The sequence below is a fragment of the Panthera pardus genome, unplaced genomic scaffold, assembly GCF_024362965.1.
Source record: "Panthera pardus isolate Hobbes unplaced genomic scaffold, ASM2436296v1 HiC_scaffold_13, whole genome shotgun sequence".
Lineage (NCBI taxonomy): Eukaryota > Metazoa > Chordata > Mammalia > Carnivora > Felidae > Panthera > Panthera pardus.
In genome coordinates, this window is record NW_026526688.1 from 116,907,943 (window position 1) to 116,922,277 (window position 14,335).

At 39.9% G+C, this 14,335-nt stretch overlaps 1 protein-coding gene across 2 annotated transcripts in view; it reads right to left on the minus strand.

Moving 5' to 3' along the window:
- ARHGEF38 (Rho guanine nucleotide exchange factor 38) overlaps positions 1–8,378 on the minus strand; it is a 131,055-nt gene extending 122,677 nt beyond the window's left edge. For both annotated transcript variants that reach the window (XM_019416446.2, XM_019416437.2), the window contains exon 1: positions 8,036–8,378. In XM_019416446.2, coding sequence (XP_019271991.2) covers positions 8,036–8,231 — 196 coding nt within the window. In that variant the 5' untranslated portion in view covers positions 8,232–8,378. The remainder of the gene's footprint in view (positions 1–8,035) is intronic.
- Positions 8,379–14,335: the final 5,957 nt, after the last annotated feature.

The window sequence follows — 14,335 nt, forward strand, 5'->3', positions numbered from 1 at the left end:
GTTCTTGGTGTTTTGGTTGTATATTAGTTTTGGAGATGCAAATAAATAAATGACGAGGGCCTAAAGTTAAAGAAATAATGTCAAGATAATCAAGGAAGTGGGAAATGGAGATCATCAAGCTATTACCACATGACAGGTTTGCTTAACCTAACTTTGTAATTCTGTTTCCTGACAATTAAACAAAAAGAGCATTTATTATACAGCAACACTCCTGCAGGGGAGTGTCACAATCATTCCCCAAAAAGGATATGTATTCCAAAGTGAAACATTTAGTAGCCTTCATCATTGTAGCAGAGGAATGTTACCCCATTACAAAACATGTACCACAACCCTCAAATTGCTTTGACTTCTCGTTACTAATAAACCACCCAGATGAATACCTACTATGTCAAGGAACTAGATGCATCCTATTTGCAAATATTTAAAGCATCTGAGTTCAAAGCCAAGCTCTACCACCTGAAAGAGTTTAGGACATGACATCTGAAAATATGTTGCATTGGTATATTAATGATTTTGAGCCAAAGGCACTTGATAAACAGCAGATGCAGGGAGAGGCTTTCTATGCATTCTATTTGCCTAAAGACAGATCCTCCAAAAGGAGCTCAACTGTCATAAATCTCCTCCTCAGGAGTTTCTTTTTCTTTTTCTTTTTCTTTTCAAGTTTATCTATTTATATTGAGAGGGGGAGGGGCAGAGACAGAGGGAGAGAAAATCTGAATCAGGCTCTGCACTGTCAGCATGGAGCTCGATGTGGGGCTTGAACTCACGAACTGTGAGATCATGACCTAAACTGAAGTTGGACACTCAGCCAGCTGAGCCACCCAGGTGCCCCTCTAAGGAGTTTCATCAATTGGGGAACATTGACTCTTATCATAGGAGAGAAAACAAGACGTTGACACCACACCCAGGCAAACTGTCACAAACTGTTATGTCCCCATCTATTCTTCTCAAGACCCATTCATCTTTCATAAACGACTTACTCTCCCCTAAGTGGCCTACATTTCCTTTTCCCTTCCCTATTATGGTGCTATCTAAGCTCTCAAATCTCCCCATTGTGGGAACATGCATTTTTTTTCCTATGATGCTACCCAGCAGGTAATATTAAAAATTAGTACACTTGTATACCTTTTCTCCTGTTAATCTGCCTGTTGTCAGTTTATTTCATAGGTCCAGCTATTGAACCCAGGAGAGTAAAGTCTTTCCTCCCCTACACACTTATTTTTTTCAACTATGAAACCAGAACTGAAAAGGTGTTGGGATTAAATAATAATGTGTGAAAGTCCCTGGGCCAGCGTGGTTGCTAGCAGATGACAGTCACTCAGTCTGTACCTTTCCTTCTCTCACTTTTCACACCTAGTACAGAATAAGGGCCACATCCCAAACATAGCTTACAACCAAAACCACTTATAAGCAGCCTCCCTTGAGTGTGCAAATAGAGGCCAACATATCACGTCTATACATTTAACGCTTGTGAGTCAAGCTGGCAAACTGTTAAATACAGTGTTAGGTCTTTCTATATTGATAAATATACCTTCATAATAACCTGAAAGGCCAAGTTCAAATTTAGATTTTTCAGCTCCCTCAGAGGCAGGAGGCCTGGTCATGATCTCACAGTTCGTCAGTTCAAGCCCCGTGTCAGGCTCTGTGCTGACAGCTCAGAACCTGGAGCCTGCTTCACATTCTGTGTCTCCTTCTCTCTCTGCCCTGCCCCACTTGCACTCTCTCTCTCTCTCTCTCTCTCAAAAATAAAAATAAACATTAAAAAAAAATTTAAAAAGAAAGTTATATCTACAGTCCCATAAGTAGAACCCAGGAATACATTTTCTTATCACAATGTGATTGTGGTAGAATAGCTCAAACTTTCTTGATTTCTGGAACTCACCCTTTGCTTAATTCAAATTACTTCCAAAAACCATAAAATACCTTTACTAAAAAAGAAGGAAAGTAAAATATCATGCTTCTTTTTGGTTTCTATGCACGTGATGAGACAGAAGTTACCTAGATTTACAGGTGCCTTGCCTTTTATAAAGATTTACCCTTCAAACTATGAAATACACCTTATTTATGTTGGTGTTACATTACTGATCCAAGTACTTCCCACTTCACTAATGGGTGTATGAAGGCAGGTAAAAAAGGACTTAATACTCAAAGAAAAGGAGGAACACAAAGGACTTGTCGCACTGAGATAGAAATGTGCACAGACAGCTGCACAATTGGTTTTATTCTACCCTTCACTAGGCCCAAAACAGAAATCACCAAATCTCCCAGGGTTAACTGCTCCTCATTCTCACTTACAGATTGTCTGTATTCTTTTTTTTTTAATGTCTATTTATTTATTTATTTTGAGAGAGAGAGAGAGAGAGAGCGCACGTGTGAGCAGGGAAGGGGTAGAAAGAGAGGGAGAGAGAGATTCCCAAGCAGGTTCCGTGCTCTGTGTGGAGCCTGATGTGGGGCTTAATCTCCTGACTGTGAGATCACAACCTGAGCTGAAATCAAGAATTGGTTGCTTAACCATATGAGCCACCCAGATGCCCCAGATTGGTCTGTATTTTTAAAAATCACTACAAATTAAATGCTCCCATAATCTTACCACATCTAACTTATTATTTGAGCCATTTGTCCTCACACGACAATATATGTTATTCTGTATATCATTCATGTAGTAGGTTGGTTTATCAGCATGGTAAGAACACCTTAGGCTTTTATAAAAACAACCAAGCAATCTTTTCTTAATGAGAATGATATGATAGTCTTTGCAAAAATAAGAAAGCACCATAGACCTGTAATGAATTGGAGATACAAATTTGACTTGTGTTATCAGCAACAGTGATGGCATTTTACTCATCCACTTTTACTTTTTCACCTGATACTTGATAAGCAAGAATACACAGTGGCCAAAAAATTAACCAGAGTCTTAGGGTGGCCATATGGGATAAAAGTAACTGATCCACTGTCTTAGTCAGTTGGGGCTGCTATAACAAAAATACCATAGACTGGGTGGCTTAAACAACAAATATTTATTTCTCATAGTTCTGGAGGCTGGGAAGCCCAAGTTCAAGGCAGATCCAGTGTCTGCTAAGGGACCCCTTCCTAGCCGATAGATGGCTATCTTCTCAAACCCTCACACGGCAGAGAGCAGAGAGCAGGAGCAAGGTCTTTCATGCCTCTTTTTATAAGGTACTAATCTCATTCAGCAGGGTTTTACCCTCATGACCTGATTACCTCCCTCAAACCCCACCTCCAAATAACATCACGCTGGCTTCAATATATGAATTTGGAGGGGACATAAACATTCATCCCATATCACCCACACCGAGAGGAAACATACAAAGTCAGTCATATCAATCATGTAGGGTTTTCAGTAAAAGCTGCTGAGTGTTAATCAATAAACTTTTCATAAAAAGTCTTAATCATTGCAGAGATATGTCTCAAGTATACATACACAACTATACATAATCATAGATTAGATAGATAATCCGCATGCATACAGGAACACTTGTACATAACCAAAGGAGGCACATTTCAAAGGTGGAGTTCACACATATAATCATACACAAAATCCCTTCCCAAAGAAAAGAGTTTTAAGAAATCAGCGAGTGAGTTTCCCCAGCTTTGATCCCTCTCTGTGGTTCTCAGTAAAATGGCAATGAGGAACTGAGCTAGCTTGGAAGCTGAGGTGACATAGCTCTTGTGATGAATGCAAGAGGAGGAATGAGTGGACTTAGGGTCTGCTGTGCTCTGAAAGGTAGGGTCAGGAAAGAAGTAGGCTTCTACTAAGAATTATTTGTTATATAGGCAATTCTGTACATTTTCATCCCTAATATATTTCTTTCTACTGAAGCATCATCTTTATTAATGGCAACATGTACCCGCACATTCGAAGATACAAGGGTTATTAAATCAGGCTCTGATGCCTTTCCTTACACTGATTCCCTACCTAGACCACATCATTCAAGTCATTCATTCTATTTGAAAGTTACTGAGGGCTTACAGTGTGCTGGGCATGATTCTAAGTGCAGAAGTGGAAGAGTTACCAAGACAGATAGGGTCTCCCTCATGGACTGGGGGATGAGACACAGGAGAGGAAATGAGAGTCAATAGTAGGCAAGAAACAAGGAAACAGACTACATAATTTCAGATGAGAAAGTTAAAACACTCTTCTCTCCCCATTCTGTTCTTTCTCCAGGTGCCCACCTTATCAGCTCTTAACAACAACATTTTCCAACAACCTCCCCTGCCCAAACCTGAATAGACAATTTCCTCCTTTTATGGACCCACCGATCCCACCTGTAGTCTGTCATGCTGCTTTATTGCATTTGTTTACCTGTCTTATCTTTCCCAATGAGACTTTAAGCCCCTTTGGAGTAAAGGTCATTTTTTTTTTTCTTAATGGTTTTGTAGTTGTAATCCCTGGCACGTGTTCTGTTTTGCTCACCACATAACATATTCAATACATGCCAATTAACTGAACAAATCTGTTGAAGGCATAAAGAAGCCATTAACAGTAGGCGAGCAAAAAACTATTGTAAAACCTGAGGCTTAATGACTATGTTGTTGTGATCACAACCTTCTACAAAAATTTTATGATACTCTCATTAGGACCATGTTCTACTGCTTAATCTAGTAGCTCTCACCCAGTGTACCATTTTTTAAAAAAAATTTTTTTTAAATGTTTTATTTATTTTTGAGACAGAGAGAGACAGAGCATGAACGGGGGAGGGGCAGAGAGAGAGGGAGACACAGAATCGGAAGCAGGCTCCAGGCTCTGAGCCATCAGCCCAGAGCCCGATGCGGGGCTCGAACTCACGGATCGCGAGATCGTGACCTGAGCTGAAGTCGGACGCTCAACAGACTGAGCCACCCAGGCGCCCCTCAGTGTACCATTTTTAAAGAAACTACAATTTAGGATTCTCACTGCTAAAGTGATGTCAGCCAGAAATTGAACTGAACAGGTTAGACTATCTAGTATGAGTTAAGAGGTTAGCCCACGGGCACCAAAGAAAAGCCTTAGGTTTCCCAAAACCCAGAGAGGATGCTCAAAGAGACAAAGCAGTGAACGGTATTACTCAACTAGCATCACAGCTGCTGAAGGACTCTGGCTAAATAATCCGAGGCCTCTTTCCAGTATTGAAAAGCACACTGTGACCTCACAATGGCTTTGGGCCATCCATCCAAGGGCTCTAACCAGCTCAGATCTTTATTCAGTGCCTCCTAGGGAACCACCAGTTCCAAAGTAGGCAGAGGGAAAATCTCTTGACATTGTGATAATAAAAAAATTCTAAAGTTCATTTAGGATCCATCTGCATGATAATGGGTATAATGCAGATCAGAGTGTAAACCCAACAGAACTGTTTTGAATGTTAAGGAGAAAATGTTTTCTATTGTTGCCAAAGCAGTTACAGAAGAATCACACTAAAAGCTCTAATAGGTATTACATAGCAGACTTGGATTTTATTAAAAGTTACATCTAAAAAATGTTGCTTATCAGGGGCCAGCCTATTTTTACAGCTCTGATGTTCTCCTCTACATTCCCTGATGATTTTTCTCCTACACAGACGATTCTAGGAACATGGGTTAACTTCTGGATCTTTTCTTCTACCTTCAAAAACAGGACCCGGGGCGCCTAGGTGGCTCAGTTGGTTAAGCTTCCAACTTCAGCTCAGATCATGAACTCGCGGTCTGTGAGTTCGAGCCCTACATTGGGCTCTGTGCTGACAGCTCAGAGCCTGGAGCCTGCTTCAAATTCTGTGTCTCCCTCTCTCTCTGCCTCTCCCCTGCTCACACTCTGCCTCTCTGTATCTCTCAAAAATAAATAAATGTTGAAAAAAAAAAGAAAACAGGATCCATCAGGGCACAGGGAAGTCACAAATCGAATGGAGGGGTGCCTGGGTGGCTCAGTCAGTTAAGCATCCAACTTTGGCTCAGGTCATGATATCACGGTTTGTGGGTTTGGGTCCCACGTTGGGCTCTGTGCTGACAGCTCGGAGCCTGGAGCCTGCTTCAGATTCTGTGTCTCCCTCTCTCTCTCTGCTTCTCCCCCGCTTGCACTCTGTCTCTCTCTCTCAAGAATAAGTAAATGTTAAAAAAAAAAAAAAAAAAGAAAAAGAAAAACAAAAAACAAGTCTTCAACTCAAGAAGACTAAAACAAACAAACAAACAAACAAACAAAAAAAACAACACCAATCCAATGGAGTGCATAAGAAGCCTGAGGTCTTCTGCAAAGTAACCAGCAAACACTTGCTGTCTTGTGTGGTCGCAGAAGTTTTTTGGTATTTTTGTTTTTTTTAACTAAGTTTAGGAAGTGAAGAGCAAAAAATATTTTCCATTTTTATTTTGCTAATGGAAAATCTGGACCAAAAAGATGCTGAATTAGTGAATCTCAGGCAGAATAAATATGTTATAAGAGATAAAGCCATAGGCTTTTACTGAATTTGTATATGTGGTCTCTTCATCAGAGGACAGAAAAGAGTTGAAATAGATTAGTAGATTTGTAAATTTGATTAATAAAGGGAAAGTCCTACCCTATCATTATTATTCCAATTATTCCTAAAATAAAAAATAACACCATTTACTGAGCACCTACCATGTGTCAGCCAATATGCCAGGCGTTTTATGTTATTACCTGATTTCATTCTTTCAGCAATACTGTGGTAAGTCTCACTGTCCCACTTTCACAGATAGGGAAACTGAGGCTCAGAAATTTCAAGTAATTTGCTCAAAGTCTTATAGTTAGAAAGTTGGAAGAGCCAAGACTGCAAGACAAATGTATCTGACTTTAAAATTTGCACTTTCCAAAGTATCCATTGCTTTGAGTAAAGTGTCATTGCTTTTGAAAGTTTCAAAGATCAAATAATACCCTTCTTTTGTTTTTAGAAAGGCCCTTTAAGGGTAAGACTTGACTCTGCATTTTAATCCTGAATTATCAGGATTTTTTTTTTTTTTAAAGCATTAACTTGTAGCAGGCAGCTGTAAAGATTTCATTTAAATTAATTTAGTTTAATTAATTTGTGTAACTAAGCCTGAGTACTTTTTTTTTTTTTCCAGAAAGAGACCTACTAATACAAGGGTATTCTCTTGGTCTTTCTAGCCGCATCATAATTTTTCAGTCCAGAATGACAGCTTGTGGTAGGATTATACAAGCTCGAACTCACAGTGTGCTCAAAGCAGGAGAGCCAGGGTCTGGGGATCACATAACAGGTACTGCAGTGGATACTTAAAACATGGCACAATATCAACATCAAAATGAAGTTTACTAGAACAGGTGACCTTCAAGAGAAAGAGAGGAAAAAGACAGGGTAGATGGAAAGGGATAGACATTCAGGGACTTAAACAGGATGTTTTATAATAACTGTGCCAAATTATCTTATGACTATCACAAAATAAACTGAAGTTATTTCCTCAAAAGTCATTCAATCTAAGCATGCTAAACATCTCTTACCATATTTGGATGCTATTCGATTCACTCTCAAGGAATGAACACCTATGTGATTTTCAGCCAATCCTATTATACCAACCCAGTGACTAACATTCCTCGTTTTTCACAGACATGATTGCAGTTTCATGCCCCTATTTAAGATAACCACAATCCCAGTTCAGTACAATTACTTAGATAGATCTCATGGTATGACATCCCACACCGGTCTATTGAGAGAAACTATCTTTTGTTGGTTTCTAAATCATTTGCTTTCTAGTGCTTCCCACTTTTTAAATTGGCTGGAAGAGGGAGAAGGAAGGGAGAAAGACAGCAGGAAAAAATACTACTCTCACCAGAAGAAAAAAAATACATTAAGAATAATTCAGAATTGGCTCGTTAACGATTAAAGCACATAAAAAATTTTTCCTATAATTTATGAATGACATTTACTTTCATTTTCTTATTGGTTTTTTTGTTTCCTTATTTTCCTTATTTCCTTCCTTACAGAGAAGGTAATATTCGCTTTCCCCTTTGCCTTAAGTGATTTCCTTGCGAATGGAAGAGTAGGAGAAACCAGCTGGGAGTGCAGTAGTCTAGGTCAATTGATTTGTTGGTGGTTACCTTGTAGTTTCTGGTTGTATTCGGTCCTGTCAGACTGACTCCTCCTCAAAGTACCAGAGTGGTCCCCAGAAATACTGCTGTCAACCACTGTGTCTGTCTTCCTTCTCTCCAGCATATAGAGCCTGGGCCTCAGGAAGGTCAGGTTCTTTTTCTTGGTGCCCATGTTTTCTTTCCCAGTGGCTTCTTTGGGATCCATCTGAGGCCAAGACAAGCTTTTGAGACTTGTAGGCAATGGCTGTTTGCTAAATTGCCTCAGGGCCGGGGTTGAAGGCACCAGAGTAAAGAGTTGAACAGCCCCCTTCTTACTAAAAGGCTTCACTAAAAGCTGTGAAGGTTACCTGGCTGTGACTGCCACCTCTCCAGAGTCCCAGAGCCCCACCCCTATGAGGTCATTGGTTTTTATGCCTAGAATCCTACAGGGGAAGCTGCCACCTGTTACCAGAGAGACCTGCAGCACTGAGCTAGGCAAAGCAGGGACTGTGCTGTCACATGCTACTGGAGCAAACAAAAATCCCATTGTGTGTGGCGAGGCTGGGGGTTGGTTGGGGGAAACGGGAGAACAGGGTGGGGTAGGGCAGAAGGGAAGCACATACACGAGAGTAACCTGCAGCTTGTGGGTTTAATGTGTGCCTGTGGGTGTGTACAGGTGCACTGGGAGATTGCGCCGTGGTCTGCTGCCTGGAGGCAGACGTGGGCTTGCGTGTGACTTTTAGCTAGAGTCACCCACATGTGACCCACAGAGTTAGTGTGGTGCTATTAGGATTTTTTTTAAACCTTTATTGTTTCTTTTTGTTAATGTTTATTTCTGAGAGACAGAGAGAGAAAGAGAGAGAGAGAGAGAGAGAGAGAGTGCAGGGGAGGAGCAGAGAGAGAAGGGGACACAGAATCCAAAGCAGACTCCAGGCTTCAAGCTGTCAGCACAGAGCCTGATGCGGGGCTCAAACCCATGAACCACAAGATCATGACCTGAGCCGAAGTGGAACTCCTTTAACTGACTGAGCCACCCAGTTTCCCCGGGGCTATTAGAATTTACATGTGCATCACAACAGTGGGGACAGAATCACTTTTAGGGATTACCGTGTGCACTCAAAAGTCATACTTCCGCCTTTACAAATATTCACAAACTGTTTACTAAGAATATATTTGCCAAACCCTGATCCACATTCTTGAGGAAAGGAGCATTCTCATTTGAGAGGCATCTGGCAGCAGGCACAAGATGAGGAGGAAATGCCCATTGAAGCCTGGAGACTTTTGAGGTCTCTCTTCCACACATTGCCCTGCATTAAATTAACCCTTTCATGGTCCCAACCCTGTTCTTGGTTCTGGTGCTTAGGAAAAGAAGCACTGTGTCGGGGTGTAATTTCTGTGAGATCTTTTACGGGTCCTTTCACAGATGGAGTGCGGGAAACTCACCCTGGGAACAGAAGGGAAGGGAAAATGTTGGAAACTGAGAAGAGACATGAAGAATGTGGAAAGGACAGGGGCAGTGATTGGGAGGGAGTAAGGCAAATACTGATGTGCCTTTCATTAATTTTTTTGAAGTTGTTTTTCCTTGGAGTTACTGAGATTTCTCAAGGGGGAAATTCACGGAAGCCCTGGAGATGTACTGAATGTTCTGTATGCCCTCGTTAACGAAAAGAGGAAAGCAAATTCTCTTTTATCGTAAAGGTATTGCCAAAATCCAGCTTTGTGCTACCCATTCTGAATCATGGCTAAGTCTTGTTAGACAAGGTTAATAAATGAGGAAAAAAAGATAAATACCATTTTCCACTAAAGATGTGTGGGTTGAATATAGTTTGCATAATTACCTTAAAAGATAAATGACAAATCTTCACCCACTGTAGAGACATCTATATATAGCTTGGCATATTGAATGGTTTTTGTTTAATATAATTGATAATCTTTTTTATAACAAGCCCTCCCAAGCATATATAATAAATGCTTTAAAAGGCACACTCACAAACATGTAAAATGAGCTTGATTTCTGTTAACAATGTCTCAATTATATTCTAATCTATATATATATTTTATATATATAATATAATTATATATATTCTAATATATAATTCATATATATGTATACATATATATATGATATGTTTGCATATGTGTACCTGGTAACTAACAGAGATATACTACTTAGGTATAGTGCTACTGAAAACTTGTGCCATTAAAACTACAGGACTTATGAGAAATATGGTGTTAAGGATACAGCACTCAAGAACTTTGTCAGTGATCCATAAAAAACAGATAGAAAATTGAAAAAAAAATGGTAACAGAGTTTAAATGTGATAAACGGTTAAGAAACACATTAATGGTACAATAGGGACGCTTGTGTGGCTCAATCAGTTGTGTATCCGATTATTGATTTCAGCTCAGGTCATGATCCCAGGGTCATGGGATTGAGCCCTGCATGGGCTCCACGCTGAGTACAGAGCCTGCTTAGGATTCTCCCCCCCACCTCCCCTTCCCCTCTTGTGCTCTCTCTCTTAAAAAAAAAAGTGTGATAAATATGGTACTTTATGCTGAAAAAGCACTGAAGGAAACTTGTGGAAGTGGGCTTTTAGAAGGGTCACAGTTTATGGATCATGAAAGAAGAGGTATGTGAAATCAGATCGAAATGTATACCAGTAGATGTGGATGAGCATGGCTCATAGGCCAGGCAGTGAACTGAAATCACTGGTAATTTTGTGGGGTGCACATGTATGAATTTTGTGTATTCCTTTGTGGTTCGGGGCACCTGGATACAGTTTTCTGCATTCACCTAATGTTTCAAGTGGATGAAATCACACATAAGCAAATATGAAGTTGTGTTATGCTCAGTTTCCTAAAATATCCATCTTGTTGGAACAAATTTGTGTTTTTACAACAAGCGTTACAGAAGAACTGACTCTGCTAGCTTTATTGTAGTTTTATTTATTTATTTATTTATTTTTATTATTATTATTTTTTAATATATGAAATTTACTGTCAAATTGGTTTCCATACAACACCCAGTGCTCATCCCAAAAGGTGCCCTCCTCAATACCCATCACCCACCCTGCCCTCCCTCCCACCCCCCATCAACCCTCAGTTTGTTCTCAGTTTTTAACAGTCTCTTATGCTTTGGCTCTCTCCCACTCTAACCTCTTTTTTTTTTTTTTTTCCTTCCCCTCCCCCATGGGTTTCTGTTATGTTTCTCAGGATCCACATAAGAGTGAAACCATATGGTATCTGTCTTTCTCTGTATGGCTTATTTCACTTAGCATCACACTCTCCAGTTCCATCCATGTTGCTACAAAAGGCCATATTTCATTTTTTCTCATTGCCACGTAGTATTCCATTGTGTATATAAACCACAATTTCTTTATCCATTCATCAGTTGATGGACATTTAGGCTCTTTCCATAATTTGGCTATTGTTGAGAGTGCCGCTATAAACATTGGGGTACAGGTGCCCCTATGCATCAGTACTCCTGTATCCCTTGGATAAATTCCTAGCAGTGCTATTGCTGGGTCATAGGGTAGGTCTATTTTTAATTTTCTGAGGAACCTCCACACTGCTTTCCAGAGCGGCTGCACCAATTTGCATTCCCACCAACAGTGCAAGAGGGTTCCTGTTTCTCCACATCCTCTCCAGCATCTATAGTCTCCTGATTTCTTCATTTTGGCCACTCTGACTGGCGTGAGGTGGTATCTGAGTGTGGTTTTGATTTGTATTTCCCTGATAAGGAGCGACGTTGAACATCTTTTCATGTGCTGTTGGCCATCCGGATGTCTTCTTTAGAGAAGTGTCTATTCATGTTTTCTGCCCATTTCTTCACTGGGTTATTTGTTTTTCAGGTGTGGAGTTTGATGAGCTCTTTATAGATTATGGATACTAGCCCTTTGTCCGATGTGTCATTTGCAAATATCTTTTCCCATTCCGTTGGTTGCCTTTTAGTTTTGTTGGTTGTTTCCTTTGCTGTGCAGAAGCTTTTTATCTTCATAAGGTCCCAGTAATTCACTTTTGCTTTTAATTCCCTTGCCTTTGGGGATGTGCCGAGTAAGAGATTGCTACGGCTGAGGTCAGAGAGGTCTTTTCCTGCTTTCTCCTCTAAGGTTTTGATGGTTTCCTGTCTCACATTCAGGTCCTTTCTCCATTTTGAGTTTATTTTTGTGAATGGTGTGAGAAAGTGGTCTAGTTTCAACCTTCTGCATGTTGCTGTCCAGTTCTCCCAGCACCATTTGTTAAAGAGACTGTCTTTTTTCCATTGGATGTTCTTTCCTGCTTTGTCAAAGATGAGTTGGCCATACGTTTGTGGGTCTAGTTCTGGGGTTTCTATTCTATTCCATTGGTCTATGTGTCTGTTTTTATGCCAATACCATGCTGTCTTGATGATGACAGCTTTGTAGTAGAGGCTAAAGTCTGGGATTGTGATGCCTCCTGCTTTGGTCTTCTTCTTCAAAATTACTTTGGCTATTCGGGGCCTTTTGTGGTTCCATATGAATTTTAGGATTGCTTGTTCCAGTTTCGAGAAGAATGCTGGTGCAATTTTGATTGGGATTGCATTGAATGTGTAGATAGCTTTGGGTAGTATTGACATTTTGACAATATTTATTCTTCCAATCCATGAGCATGGAATGTCTTTCCATTTCTTTATATCTTCTTCAATTACCTGCATAAGCTTTCTATAGTTTTCAGCATACAGATCTTTTACATCTTTGGTTAGATTTATTCCTAGGTATTTTATGCTTCTTGGTGCAATTGTAAATGGGATCAGTTTCTTCATTTGTCTTTCTGTTGCTTCATTGTTAGTGTATAAGAATGCAACTGATTTCTGCACATTGATTTTGTATCCTGCAACTTTGCTGAATTCATGTATCAGTTCTAGCAGACTTTTGGTGGAGTCTATCGGATTTTCCATGTATATTATCATGTCATCTGCAAAAAGCGAAAGCTTGACTTCATCTTTGCCAATTTTGATGCCTTTGATTTCCTTTTGTTGTCTGATTGCTGATGCTAGAACTTCCAGCACTATATTAAACAGCAGCGGTGACAGTGGGCATCCCTGTCGTGTTCCTGATCTCAGGGAAAAAGCTCTCAGTTTTTCCCCGTTGAGGATGATGTTAGCTGTGGGCTTTTCATAAATGGCCTTTATGATCTTTAAGTATGTTTCTTCTATCCCGACTTTCTCAAGGGTTTTTATTAAGAAAGGGTGCTGGATTTTGTCAAAGGCCTTTTCTGCATCGATTGACAGGATCATATGGTTCTTCTCTTTTTTTTTGTTAATGTGATGTATCACGTTGATCGATTTGCAAATGTTGAACCAGCCCTGCATCCCAGGAATGAATCCCACTTGATCATGGTGAATAATTCTTTTTATATGCTGTTGAATTCGATTTGCTAGTATCTTATTAAGAATTTTTGCGTCCATATTCATCAGGGATATTGGCCTGTAGTTCTCTTGTTTTACTGGGTCTCTGTCTGGTTTAGGAATCAAAGTACTACTGGCTTCATAGAATGAGTCTGGAAGTTTTCCTTCCCTTTCTATTTCTTGGAATAGCTTGAGAAGGATAGGTATTATCTCTGCTTTAAACATCTGATAGAACTCCCCTGGGAAGCCATCTGGTCCTGGACTCTTATTTGTTGGGAGATTTTTGATAACTGATTCAATTTCTTCGCTGGTTATGGGTCTGTTCAAGCTTTCTATTTCCTCCTGATTGAGTTTTGGAAGAGTGTGGGTGTTTAGAAATTTGTCCATTTCTTCCAGGTTGTCCAGTTTGCTGGCATATAATTTTTCATAGTATTCCCTGATAATTGTTTGTATCTCTGAGGGATTGGTTGTAATCATTCCATTTTCATTCATGATTTTATCTATTTGGGTCATCTCCCTTTTCTTTTTGAGAAGCCTGGCTAGAGGTTTGTCAATTTTGTTTATTTTTTCAAAAAACCAACTCTTGGTTTCGTTGATCTGCTCTACAGTTTTTTTAGATTCTATATTGTTTATTTCTGCTCTGATCTTTATTTTTTCTCTTCTTCTGCTGGGTTTAGGCTGCCTTTGCTGTTCTGCTTCTATTTCCTTTAGGTGTGCTGTTAGATTTTGTATTTGGGATTTTTCTTGTTTCTTGAGATAGGCCTGGATTGCAGTGTATTTTCCTCTCAGGACTGCCTTCGCTGCATCCCAAAGTGTTTGGATTGTTGTATTTTCATTTTCGTTTGTTTCCATATATTTTTTAATTTCTTCTCTAATTGCCTGGTTGACCCACTCATTCGTTAGTAGGGTGTTCTTTAACCTCCATGCTTTTGGAGGTTTTCCAGACTTTTTCCTGTGGTTGATTT